The 14,843-nt window shown below is 37.0% G+C and overlaps 1 protein-coding gene across 1 annotated transcript in view; it reads left to right on the forward strand.

Annotated features, from left to right (window-relative positions):
* MDFI (MyoD family inhibitor) overlaps nt 1-10,656 on the forward strand; it is a 56,669-nt gene extending 46,013 nt beyond the window's left edge. The window contains exons 3-4 of the mRNA XM_015820556.1: nt 5,783-6,058; nt 9,127-10,656. Coding sequence (XP_015676042.1) covers nt 5,783-6,058; nt 9,127-9,383 — 533 coding nt within the window. The 3' untranslated portion in view covers nt 9,384-10,656. The remainder of the gene's footprint in view (nt 1-5,782; nt 6,059-9,126) is intronic.
* Nucleotides 10,657-14,843: the final 4,187 nt, after the last annotated feature.

Consider the following 14,843-nt stretch of genomic DNA (forward strand, 5'->3'; position numbering starts at 1 on the left):
AAAAAACACACTAGAAGCGAACAACAGTAATCTTTTCCTCCACTTTTACTAAGAAAACTGCCTGCTAGTGTACATGTAGCTGCCAGCTGAGCTCAGCTGAAGGGCTGAGTTGAGTACTAAAATCATAGTATCTCTGCAACTTAATATAGGAACCAATTCTCTTTACTTGGTTGCTAGTATAGTTTAGGAATAAAACAATCTTTATATAAAGTATGTAGCCCAACTTACATTATAACAGTATGGATGTAGTTGCAGCTAAGTCAAAGGAATGGTCATATTGCTATTTCAAATATCAAAGTATGACATTTTTATCAGTGGCTGAGCCTTTGAGTTAAAACTTTTTGCTACAAAATCTATTTTCCCCTAAATAATAAAAATCATATTTTTTACATTTTCTATTTATAAATATAACACACACATTTCCTTGGGTTTTTTTTCAGATAACAAAACAACAACAGCAACAATAACTTATTAGTCTGAGTGCAACTCTCACTCTTTTTGGTGGGCTTGTTTAAGAGAAGCTCCCTGATGACCACATAACTCTGCATCAGAGAGACTTTTAGAAATAATTGAGATTGCTAGTGGAGCACAGGGTGTTGGTCTGATTGAAAAAGGAAGACTGTTGGAGGGCCAAGAAAAATTGTAATAGTGTGCTGGGGACAAAATTCTTTATCGTCAGCAAAAGTCCCACCTGTAATTATCTGATTAGGGGAGTCCCCACTCTATAATTTTATCCCTAAAATAATGATGATTAGAATAGTTCACTCAGGCCACTGCAGTTAAAGTCATGCCAGTGTGGGAACCCATATTCTCATGGGCTCCATTGAACTCAGCCAGCAAAAGTCATTCTTAAACTTAAGCTTTACTCTCAGCATTTACATACAAAGATAGAACTTGATCTTCTTATTCTGCAGATGTGATTGTAGATATAGTTGGATCTTGGCAACCATTATTAGTAACAAACTTTCATGAAAAATTGCTTTTAGTATGCTAATGCAGCCTTTTCAAAGTCACAAAAAAGCAGAAAGAAAACCACAGTGCAGACTGATTTCAGAATGATGTTTGCATACCTGGATCATGGATGGGTCAAAAAACATATTGTATTTTAAGAAACAATTTCTTTCACACAAAAAAGAGGAAACTGTGCATCTAGCAAGTAGCCTAAGCTTGATTCAATTTCAATTATAATACAATATACATAGGGTATATGTGATATATGTAATGTGCAGTAGTACATACCTTTTCTTAGTTCATATATCCTCTTAGTTATGAACTACAGAATAGCTGTGGCTAAGAGGTTAAGGATAATGTTATAAAATGCAGACAAAGCTTGATTTGGGATGCTTTGAGATCACCAACTGAAAAGTGTTCCAGAAGTTTTTAAATTAAATTTTAAAATTGCTAAAGATGGATGTTTCATAATCATGATAAGTACTCATTGGCCAGAAATTGTTTCTATCTATTCTCCAGGAAAATAATCCTTATAGAAAGCCAAATTATTCTTCCATTCTGTTCTGTTCTTCAGGGAAATTTTTTTCCCCAGAATGCTTTCATGCTCATTTTATGCAATTATTATTGATCATTAACAGTTCTGGCTTGTAGCTAAAAAAATTCTTTTGATGTTTTATCTTAGCATTCTGTATGTGTCTGCTGCTGAGTTTGTAATGAAATTCTGCTTATAAATGACTCCTGTAGAAGGAGAGTAGTTGAGTTTTGTTGCTTGCACAGAGTGCTTTTGCAGGACCGAGCATCCATTTTTATGATCTTTTCTGTATTCACCTAAGGATGTATATGTAAGTAAAAACCACAATAGTTATATGTGTCCTAACGCATTCTGTTCTACTTGTTTTCTCTTTGATTCCAGTATTCACAATAGAGATTTGAATATGAGTAACACCCTTTTGATAGGTTACCCATAACTAAAGAAACTAGGATTGTACAGCCAGGCATCTGCTGTGCATTTCCTGGCTCCTCAGTATCGTGATACAAGGAGCATCTTGTGCTTGAAGGCCATGTATGGTGCTCGCAGTATGACTCAATGTGGCTTTTTTCATCTGAGAAGTCCAGGAGCCCTGTCCAGCTGACACCCCAGAAAGAATATAGCTTCTGTTTCTTGAATTGGCTCGTGATGCCTTTAACTTTCAATATTTTCTGCTAAATCACTGCTGCTTTACAAATCAGAGAGAGGAAATGTAAAATCTACCCCCACCCCCTCCCAAAAATACAAGATCTACTGAGAGTGGGTGGAGGGCTGGTTCATTGCTTTTTAGCCAACCCACCCTTTTGCTTGGTTCTGATCTGACCAGATTGTGTTATCTATCTATCTATCTATCTATCTATCTATCTATCTATCTATCTATCTATCTATCTATCTATCTATCTATCTATCTATCTATCTATCATCATCATCATCATCATCATCATCATCATCATCATCATCATAATATTTATATAGCTGCCCATCTCACATGAAAGTGACTCTGGGTGGTATACAGCACAATTAAAAAACTATAAAAACAGTCACAGTTTAAAAAAAACATTAAAAGAGGGAGAAGATATTAATTGCAGTAAGGGAAGCCACATCTCTCCAGTCCCCTGGGACCCTCAGGCCAGATAACATAGCAAAGTCTTGAGGGACTTTTAGAACGTTGAGAGGGATGGAGATAATCTCACATACATACACATACAATTCATATGTATTTATAGTTCATAATCAGTTTAAATTATGCTTTGTTTCCTTCAAATATCTTTCCTGGCCAAGATAATTTAAATTTTTCCACGGATCTGTCCATTGTCTATTAAATCAACAATTTTAAGACTGCTTCAACACATTCTGTATATCCAAGGATCATTCTGTACTGTTCTGATTACAAGAACATTGGGACATTGCTTAATTATAGTCTTCAGAAAGTTAAACATTTGGCTAACACTGGAAAAGTTGGGATGGATTCTTTAAAAGTGTACAAAGTGCTCCTTTACCTTTCCTCAATTGAGTAGCACTTCTTAAAAAGCTCATTCATTGTGTTCTGGATTCACATATTGTACTAAAGTGACAATGTGTTTTTGATGGACTTTGGTTTAGTGTATTATGTGAACCCAGCCAATTACGACTTACTACACTTGGCAAAAGTCCATGATGTAGATGTGTGAACCAGGCCATTTTCTGTATATATACTGTTCATTTCAGATATAATATACTGTAGACTGTAGAAAATGTATGCACCAAAATTACAACCTCATCTGCGTGAACTACTACATGAAATCCATAGGGGTATATCTGATTTGAAAATACATGGCAGAATTGAAACATGGACTTCAAAATATCATGCCCTAAAAGAGTGTACTTAAAGCACCACCATTATTTTTCTCTCTTTACATTAGAATTTTTATGAATTTATGCTTAAAGGAGTCTTGAGCATTCACAGCCAAATCACAATCAGTTAATATGTTGCCTCCAACAGAGTGGTTGCCATTTAGATCTGGTTGGTTTTTGTTCCTCAAGAGGCTGGTATATATCATTTGAAATCCAGTGTGCTGGTAGCAAAGTAGTCGTGTATACATATGATCTTTTAGCCATAAATACTTAGTAAGTTCCATTGAAGAAAATGCAGCCACACAGTTATAGCTAGACAATAGTTTACAATCAGAATTGCTCTCTTATTGTTGCATGGTTTGTAGTGGAGAAGAGCTGAATAACAAGTCAGCCAGCACTGGGCTTGTCTAATAGTGCTCAGCAAAGACAACGAAGCTGCTTATCACAGAAAAGGCCACTCCTCCAAGGCATCACATACAGCCAAGGAGTTCTGCTGTCACGACCACCACCGCCACCACCAAGGAAGACTTAAAATCAGGATAATGCTTGTATTTTTCAAGCAGTTTTTCCCAGATAACTCAATTTCCTGAAGAGCTTTCTATTTGTTTGTTTTGGACTTCTGCTGTGATCCTGAACACAGTTACTAGTATATAAATGCAATTAAAGTTTAATGGAAATATTTCCAAATATGTATTTCCTTTTAAAAGAAATAACTGGCATAGACTGAGTACTTTTCATGCCAAAACTTATTGCATTACATAGATTCAGTTTTGGCACGTGGTCAATACAATTTTCTGAGTTTTAAAACTCATAAATCATTCTTAACAACTCTGAATACGATTGTTTATTACTATTTATTATTAACTTAATATACTTTTATTCCAACTTTCTGCCTGATAGCAGGCCCCAATGAGACTGAAGGTAAGGGATAATGAACACTTTAATGCTCTTTAAAAGCCCTGTTGATGTACAGATATTCACTTTCTAGGTCTTAGAAATTGTTGAAATGCAGAAAAAACCATTGGTTAAATCTCCTAATACCATACCTTAATCTACATGTTTGGTTTACTCTAAAATCTACTTTAAAAGACCATACTATTTTAACTTTTGGAGAAAAATTATTTCCAGACAGTAAATTTCTATGCATATCTAGCATATGGGAACATTGTCCTGCGTTTGAAGCACTTTTTAGTTGTCTCAAACTTCAAGGGTGATTATTGTTAAGGGAAAAGTAACAACTACATCTTTAGCTAGTTTTTTCTTCTTTTTCTTTTTTTTCAGCTCCTCATAGGAACAACTGCTGTCCTACCTTACAAGATAATTATCTTTGATTACTACATCATGTTTGTTTGCATTTATCATGAGAGAAATTTATCTCTGCTAACTTGTGACCAACCTTTGTTGCTCATAATTAAAGCTGATATTAAAGGAAGCTATTTCTCTGAGCGCTAACTCGTGATGGGACAATTCATTGCTAATCCCTTAGCTGTCCTGAAATAGAAACAATAACATGAGGAGACTTTTAATCATTGTTATAAAGAAGCTTTACTTCATCTATGAATTAAAATTCAAAAAGATCTTAGTCACAGGAAAGGATATTACTGCAGACCATAGGACTAAATTAAGTGTTCTTGGTATTTCGATTTCAGTTACATGTCTAGCTGCTAGATTTAATTGCACTAAGGACTGTAGAGGAAAGCAGACTTTAAAAATAACTAGAGTTATTTTTCAGAATGTTTTCTGAGAAATTAAAGCCAATAAAATGATTGCTCCAGGAGCAAGTTATGCATAGAAGAAACAATAAGAAGAAATAGATATAATTCCAAGAAATAGAAATAATTCCAAGAAATCTATTCTCTTTTTGCCCAATCATAAAATGCCATTATCAAAACTGACATCAAAAAAATCTTAATTCAAAATAAGATCAATCTCATGTGTACATCCACTCCCAACTTAATCTTGTGGAAGCTACAGTTACAATTTTATGCTGTCCTATTTGTATGTCTGTTTTTATCCAGGTTCATTTCAAAAGATCATTCCTGGTTTTGAAACTAATGGTTAAAAAATTAGCCACAGATCCTAATGGGTATTCTGCTTCTCTCCAACTTTGCAGAGGAACAGATACTAATATGACATAAAGTCTGGCTAGAATTTTTCATTTTTTAAAAAAAAAATGATACATCAACTGGTGAGTTAATTTAAAATTCTATATAAAATAGTGATAATAACTGAAAAAGAAAAAGAAATACATCCAGGAAATTTAAAGAAATCCAGATGGGAAGCATTTCCTTGACGCTGAATAAAAGCAAGATGATTTGCTGCTTAAAGTTTATTTATTTTTCTTCTTTTTCAAACAGTTTACGTTATCTATCAAGTCCATGAGAAGATGTATACAAAGCTTGATACATTGACTTAAACAATTAGGATCTTTTTTTTTTAAAGAAAACATTGTCTTTCCTCCTCCAACAGGTCAGCCTCAAAGCCGAGTCACTGTCCAGATTCCTTCAGACTTGACTTGTGTCCCATTACTACAAAATGGTGCTGGATATATATCAGATGACCTCAGCAATTCTAAGGGAGAGGCTGGCAATGGGATCTTATACTCCGAACTTAGATCACTGTCAAGTTCCCAGAAGCCTCATCGGAAACTACAGTCGCATCACTCCATCAACAGTCATATCAGCAAAAAAAGCAAGAGCAGTTCCAAATCAGCATCCTCTCAGATCCCTACTGAAGCACACGAAGGTATCTCTCTGCCTGCATGACTATTTTCACTTACCTGGTCCTCTAAATGAAAGAGAGAGGGAGGGAGGGAGAGGGAGAGGGAGAGAGAGACCATGTTCCTACTTGGTCTTTTCATTCTGAAACAATCCAAGAACAGCCTTCAGGACTGTCAAATAGGCTAGACTTTGACCCCATCCCCTTCGAGCAGTTTTTTTTTAACCTTAGTAACTTTAATATGCATGGACTTCAATTCCCAGGATTCCCCCAGTCAGCCAAGTGCAGTGAAGGGATTCTGGGAATTGAGGTCTATGCATCTTAAAGTTGCCAAGGTTGAAAGGGAACTGGAGGGAAATCAGATGATTGCAGAGACTTCAAACAGGAGGAATAGAGCAGAAGAGGGTTCAGTAATGAGGACAGCAACTTTCATAGGAATATAGTTTCAACCAACCAAGGATAGGTGGATAAAAATTCAATAGTAGGGAAAAGTGAAGAGAGGAAAAGAATTGCTCATGTCTCCAATTATCAATCAGTCTACATTGACTTTGGATCACAACTTCATGGAGCAACTGAATGCATATTCACCTTGTCCATAGAAGATACTGTCTTCTGGTTTCTAGTCCATGATGTAATTTAGCCCTTGGTCAAGGTTAAAACTCTCAGCCTAACAATAACATAGGGATAAAGAAGGGTTGGGATAAAGAAGAAGTGGGGAAGAACAGGTATATTGAAGGCATATAGGATGAGAAAGAGAAAAGCATAGTTCTCATCCAACCTCAAAGACTGTAGGGCTTTTCATTTACATTAGTTTTGGACCTGTGTATTTCGCTCCCCTTTCAGAATTTGGTTAATTAAGATAGGAAATCAGCTCTAAGTTTTCAACTGGTTCTTCACCTTGGGAGATTATTAAGAACTGGATCCACTTTTTAAAACATGGGTTCTTGATACCACGACATTGGTGTCCTTTCCATTCAGATTTATCCACTAACATGGCCAAATGGTGGAAGACATCCCGTATCTTTTGAACTAAGGGAATTACTTATATGTCCACTGTCCTCAAAAGCATTAATTAAAAATAGGAAATTTCTGGGTAGTCATGCCTTTATTCGTTTATCTTTAATTATTATTGTGCCCCTATATGGGAATAGCATTTCAGGAATTAACAAAAGAGCAACTTTGCTGTGTATAAACATATGTTTGGGGAAAGTTTTCTGCTTTTGAAACTAGGCAGGTCAGGAGTTTGAATTCCATTGTTCCTTTCTGTGTTTTGCATTTTGTTTTTCAATATAAATGCCAAAGTCCTGCTTCACTGTGTATTTTCCTCACCCTTGCAAATTGCATTCCTGAATGTATTATTTTTTTAAAAAAAAACACCATGGTTTTAACTATCTAGAAGACACTGTACAAATAGGGGAAGACAATTAATAAGAGAGTAAGTACTACAAGCAAATATTCATTTATTTATGAGGTGATTTAGAAGAATTGCAGTCAAAGCTCCACAATTATTCGCAATTCCTTTTTTTCTTTTTTGCAGTCTTTCTCTCCTATCCCATAACTCCCAAACGTTAAGTGAATGCTTTTCTGACATTTTAATATGGGAAATACAGATGGGTTACAACCACTCATGCAGCAATCATTCAAACTTGCAACAGTGTTGAGTAGGGGAGACTCATGACCAGTCCTTGGAGTTCTAGTCATCACAGTGTCCCCACAGTCATGTGAGCATGATCTGGGGGTTAGGCATGTACTTCACAATTATGGTATCACAGTGAGCTGCAGCCCCACAATCAAAATTTTCACTATTCCCTATCAGCTTCCACAAGTGAAGTCAGCAGGAAGTCATGGTCACGTGAGGTCCTCGCTTAACAGCAGCAAGCAGGACTTTGAACTGCTGTTGCTGAGCGGCGCAGTCACATGCTTTAAGACTATGTTGCTTAGCGACAGCAATTCTGGTCCCAACTGCCAAGTCCAAGGACTACTTGTACAATGAAACTGTTATGAAAATCTTAATATAGGCATAATCTCTACTCAAGGGTTCCAAAAACCAAAGCTCCTAGAGAAGTCCAAGGTCCTGACCTCAAGTGATATCAGCCAAAAGACAGAGTTTTATATTGAGTTTGAGTCAGCCTGGATTCTTCCTGCAGGAGATCAGTGTTATGTGAGCAATATCATTGAAGAACAAGGCTTATCTGGCACCTCCTATACAGATTTTACAGCCACTTGTCCTCAAAACTCTCTCAAAATCAAGAAAGAAAGAAACAAGTACATTCTGCACAAGGACCCCATCCAAATCAATATCACACCATCCATTGTAATCAGTACTCCCCCAAATTTTCTCCCAATCTTCTTTTTTAAAGCACTGGTTTTAGACCTTAATGTTGTTTTAAAGTATTTTTAAGACATACTTTCACTCTTGAATTTATTGGGCGCTAGTTGTTATTCTGCCAGAGAAGCCCAATGGCAGTTGTTTCCAAGAAGCTGACAGCCCAGAAGGCATTCTCTTCTATTTGGCACTCTCCTGCATTTTCTCAGTATTTCTTCCCCTCCCCTGTTTACCTTTCAAAGAAAATCTGTTAAGTATAGAAAGGTGGACTAGCTACACTGTTGATTGATAATATTATGAGATGTATATCTGGAAGTACTCCAGACTTGCAATCAAAACTGCCAAAAGGTCATTAGTTTTATTTTTGCTGTAGCCTCGCAGATAATCACTTACTCACTCATACATTCAGCCCCTTCAAAGGCCACTAGTTTCTACCCTGATCCATGGAAGCAAGAATTTTGTATTATGAGGCCCATCCAACCATTCACCTGCATCTGCAGGGTATTTACAAAATCTCCTAAGGCTGGTCCTAGGAGCTTTCAGATGCTGGTATGCAGTTGGTTTGTTTGAACATTAGTGCTCTTCTTGGCATCCGTAGAGCTTCAGAGTGATGCCTTTGCAGCATCCTGCTGTGCTCTAGCTGTGCAAAATGTTGTCTTTCATTTCTTCTTCCTTCTAATTTTGATCCAGCCATCCTGCCCTATTTCAGCCTCTCGTGCCTGGCTATCTGTGGCCTGCTTTTGATAGTCTTGTCTCTTTCTGATTGCAGACTGCTGCGTCCACTGTATTCTCTCCTGCCTCTTCTGTGAGTTCCTGACTCTCTGCAACATCATGCTGGACTGTGCCACTTGTGGCTCCTGCAGCTCTGAGGATTCTTGCATCTGTTGCTGCTGCTGTGGCTCTGGGGAATGTGCTGATTGTGACCTGCCCTGTGACATGGATTGTGGCATCATTGATGCCTGCTGTGAGTCAGCTGATTGCCTGGAGATCTGCATGGAGTGCTGTGGCCTTTGTTTTTCTTCCTGAAGTCAAATCTTGAACAGGCGCTCCGAATGGGATCCTTGGGGGAAAACTGTGCTAATTAAGTCTTTATTGTTCTTCTTTAGTTATCAGATGGCAGAGGTTTGAGAAGTTCCCAGTTTGAATCCAGAGACCAGAATAGAAGAGTTGACAGAGTTAATTCTATTGGATACATTTCTGGGCTCAGAAACTGTTTAGAAGATGTGGTTCCTTTTTTCCCAGACTGCAACGAAACGTTTGAAGAAGTAGCAGTATATCTCCATGTAGTCGTTGTCTTTATTCTTTCTCTTTGCCCTCACATCAGAACTTTCCACATGGAGGCTGGGGAATAGCAGTGTTCCTGCTGCCTGAGCCAAATATCAGAGAAGAATAGTTGCATGGCTAGCTATTCCGGTTGGTTGAGATCTGAAGGAGTTACACAAATCCAAAGATCACAGCAGACATGCCCAGGCTACGTTTAGTGTGACAGCAAGTTCTTCCCCCTACTGGTCCAGCTGCAGGGGTTGTTTTAACTCTGGCAGTTACTGCTGCCTTATCTGATGCCCACTAGTTGGTAACTATGCTGCCTCCTGGGCATCCAAAGCAATGGCAGCTCACCTAATGTTTTCATGCAATTGTTCTAGGTTTATCCCTAGAACACCAGCTAAATTCTTCCAGTAACAAGATTCAGAGAACAGCCCTTAATTCATCCTTACTAGTGTGGATCCACTTGGTACCTGTCAGCAGTTAGGAGCTGATCTTTCCTGTGAATTCAGGGACGGGACCCATATCTCATTCCTGCTGCTTCATCTTCCATTTGTCCATGTCAGTGTTGGGATTGTATCATTCCATGTGACCAGAACATGCCGCTCTTCATTTTCAATGCACAAAGTCAAGAGCCTTTTTTTTTTTATACCACCACTGGCATCTGTCAAGAAAAAGCTTTTGAACAGATTGGGAGAGATTATTGGTTTAAAAGAAGACAAGGGAAACTGCTGTCCTTTGCTTTTTCCCACAGCAGGAAAACACTAAACCCAACTCAAAGACACCGGATATGAGTCACTTACTATTAGAAAAAAATTTCATATCCTCTTAAAAAGAACATTGACAACACTGACATCCAGTATCTTGGGGAGAGTGGATGAGACAATTTGTAGCATGTAAGGGCAGTCCTCTGCCTCTTTGTAGTATGAGAAAAGTTTAATGTTATGTCTGTTTTTGTTACTGTAAATAAAAATATTTTTCACTTTTGACTCTTAAAATTGTTCAGTGTTGTGTACTGACTTGGGAATTAAAACTACTTTACATTTCAGTTGAAATGTCTCTATACATAAATATAATACCTTAATATAAAATATACATACAGCATGCATCTTGTTGAAATTTGGAATGTACAAACTTCAACAATTTACTTTTCTTATAGTGAAAGCCTGCAGATCTGTGAGGGGAATTTACACACACTTACCTTGTATTATCAGTATATGAAATTGCTTTAAAAGAATATTTTAATTTGCTTCCAGTTGCAGTTATCCATCAATAATGGGTCTTAAAAATGTGTTCCAAAATATTGTTTTAATAATCACATTATGCAAGAATCAGAAATGTATCTAAACAATGAACCAGTCATCTAGCATATGAGTAGGAATGCTAACACAAATATACACACAAACTCCAAACTTTGAAAATAAAATCATGTTAAATGGCAAGCAGTAATTTAGATATCAAATTCTTTCAAGAACAGAAAATTTTCCTTATCTTTTGGAGTTATATGAATAAAGGATAGACCCAACATCTACTTTTCACATCCACCTTATTATTTGCCACTCAAAAGGATATTTCGTGTGAAAAGCATCTGTTGGAATTCTCCTTAAATCCCTTAAGAAGACTTTTTATCTTCTGTTTCTCTTAATTACTTAATTTCCCCCCCCCCATATAATTTTGCTACCCACCTGAACTATAGGCATGTCCTAAGCTTGGCCGTCTGGCTGGGAGAATTGCTGGCTTGGAATCCTGCAGACATGAGCAAGGGAAGAGTTAACCATGCTTTGGGGAATTAATTAACAACAGATGTCTTTGGTTTCAATTAATTAATCTCTTGCCACAATTGGTTTTTACAGTTCCCTGGGAAGCCATTCTGCAATGACCAGCTGTTCAGATGCCAAGGCAAGCTCAGTGCTCATAGGGTTGGTGGCTCACGTAGTAACTGGGCAGAGAGTAAATGGGTTTGTTGTTCTTCTATTTGTGTTGCACCAACTAGCAAACAAGCAGACTTCCCCTGATGTTAGCAGAAATGACGCATTGCACATCAGGCTTCTCAGACAATTTCCCAAGAATTTATGGGTCAGTGGCCAGGGATAACTGCCACCTGGTACGGTGTTCTTGATGTTAAAACTCAGTCCACATTAGAAAAAAAATGTACTGTTTTGATCAGTTGCAAAGGAAAGGAGGGCACAGATTCGTACATTTATAGGGAAATTATTAAAAAAAATCAGATGAGGTGATTTATCTTCAACCGATGGTTCACATGTACAGCAAATATTTGCTGAGTTGCAAATTGTCATGCTGAGTAAGCATTAGTCTCCTCACGGGGAATATGCTTTTAAAAGGGGAATGGACATCCAATAACTCTGGAACATATAGACTCATAAAGCAACAGAGGATTAGGCACAACCACTTCTTAAGCTAGGAGATGCAAACAGGAGAAAGGTGTAAACCCTTTAGATCACAGGTTTTCTTTCCAAAGGATTCTGATGTACAAATAAAGACAAGAGCAGATTATTCAGAAGCAAGGAGATACCATTTCTGCTCTATGTCATTCTACTCTTATTAAAACACAAAGCCTTTAGAAACAGTGCAGTCCACAGCGAACTGAACCATTCTCTGTGTCCCTTGGTTTATCCCCAGTGCCCTACTGAGACTTGAATTAGGATCTCCTTCCAGAGCTTCCTGGATAAGAATATACCACCTAAGATAATGAAACTAAAATGGAAGTCATTCTTTGGTTCAGCTTATACAGATAATTCAACTCCTTCATTCTTTCTGTGGCCTTATTCAGGCACTGCAAGTGATGGCTTTGGAGAAAGCTATATCTGACACAAATAATGCACTCTTGATTTCACAGTAGAAAGTAACAGACCTAGTTTCAAATTATACCTCAGACAACTTTTATCACATCTTCATTTTTCAAACTAAAGATATTTGTCCCCCAAACAAAAAGGCACTTACATTAGCCAACTTTAATATCCAGATCTTAAATCTAGTGCAGAGACAGCTTGGTAACATTCCTTATCTAGACTGCCTGTGTTCAGATGCAGCCATTGAAACAACATCTCACATTTTCCAGAACTGCCCACTATATCAGGTTTGGCAATTTATGTTACAGTATTGTATTGCATCCAGTCTGTGTTTGTGCAGAAGTTAAACAGAGTCCAAGACTGTACAGTTTTTATTAGCAGATATTTCCATAGAAACATCCAAGAAAGTCACTAGATTCTGCACCATGGCAGTTGCCATCAGAATTCAGTGGGCTTAGCCCCACCCAGGCATAGATTGGCCAAGTGTCATTTATGGGATTAAAATGTACTTTTCCAATGTCAGCTACTGCCTTATTGTTTATCAGTATTTTATGATTTTACTTTTTGTAAATATGCATAAATTTTATTCATTTCTATGCGTCTTTAATTTATTATACTTACTTAGTTATGCATTTTTATTTTTAATTTAATCTTTGACAAAATAAAATAAAGTTAAACCATCTGAGACTCCAAATTCTCTGGAATCGTGTAGCTAAAATTTAATGTATATCATAGAAAAATAGACTACAATTTCATACTAATTTTGATTGAAAACAAACTGGTTGAAAACAGCCTTAGAAAAGTTTATCATATCTATGCAGTAGCAATAAATCCCACCCACTCCATATGCATCCCCTGAATTCCTTGTTCTGTTTAAGATTTATAGTAATGTTATTGTCATCTTAAACACTATAATTTTTTAAAAAGTGTGCCTCCCTGGCTTCTCAAAGTATTACTGTTTAAGGTGTAGTTATTTTATGAAAGGAGAGTGTAAACAAATATGACAATTAACCGCAGACATATTGGTGTTTTTAGAGTTTACAGGTTGCAGCATCTGTTTGACCTTACCTGAACTTGGAAGGTAAGCAGGATCAGGTCTGGCTAATTCTTGGCAAATTGCTATCTTATCGTTATTAAGAAAGCTGCATGAAGTCAGCAGTGGTCAAAAGAATTTATTAAAAAAGAGAGAGATTCCCCCCCCCCACAATACAACAGCACAATATGTTCACAATATATTATGAATAGTTTTTTTGTGTGAATTTCCTGTCGGGGGTCCAACATTTGACTTACCTGTGTGAAAACTTATTTAAGTCACAGATCTCTACCACAAAGTAGAGATGGCCTTGATATTGTCATTCTCTTGTTGCATGAACTAAATTTCTTTCAAATAAATTAAAATGGGAAAAACTATCAACTATAGTTATTGTGAGGATGAAAGGAAACGAAATTGCTGAATGAAGAATAAGAACAAGGATGCAGAAGCCTTTGAATACATATAAAAAGAGTGATTGAATTTATTGTGCAAATATGTTTACTGTGCATCACTTTCCGTACAAAATTTCCCTCTGTGTGGTATTCCTTTTATTTCTTTCCCAGGAGAAATGTTTTTCATAGTAAAATTCTGTTGCTATTTCAAGTGTAACTTGATGAGCCAAGATCAGATCAAGACCTAAATCCTGATTCTAATTTTTATCCCATCCAAACTAAAGGGATTACTGTAGAAGCAATCATTATATTTGTCAAAAGATCTGATCTTTACTGAGATTATGATTTGATTTCTTCTTTGATCCACTTTTATAAAATAGCAATAATGAGACTCAACAAACAGATAGAAATACATATACATTCACATGTAAGACACTCTTAGGGAAAACTTTTCCAGTGAACTGCCCCATGCAGTGCTTATTCTATGGACTATCTATATATTGTCTTGGTCAGCATCATAGGCAAACGAGAGACCATAACTACAGGAAAACAAATATCCCCAGAGCCTAGAAATGCCCTAAATTATTTTTATGTCACTCTAAGCAGATAAGAAGTAGAGATCTAAAGGGCCAATATATTTATAGTAATGTGTTAATTTTGGCAAAGCTAAATTGCCTAGGGACCATAAAAATGGTAAATGTGATGGCAGTTACATTCAAATATAGTGGGAATCAAACTTTGGGGTACTTGCAAAAAATGTTTTATTAAGAAGAAAAGGGAAGGGGATAGCTTCAAATCAGTTATGCCTTCAAATGAGGATGACCCCTAGTACTAGCCATGCAGCCACAATGTCGAGGGGGGGGGGTAATAAGCACCAGGCCTTTTGAACATTCAATGGACTGCCTAAGGATGACAAGGTGAAAAGGATGCTTGTGAAAAGGTAAGTTGCAATCAGATTGTGTTTCTAAATTGCTACCTGCATTGGAAT

This window comes from Protobothrops mucrosquamatus, unplaced genomic scaffold (genome assembly GCF_001527695.2).
Source record: "Protobothrops mucrosquamatus isolate PMUCROS unplaced genomic scaffold, P.Mucros_1.0 scaffold1144, whole genome shotgun sequence".
NCBI lineage: Eukaryota > Metazoa > Chordata > Lepidosauria > Squamata > Viperidae > Protobothrops > Protobothrops mucrosquamatus.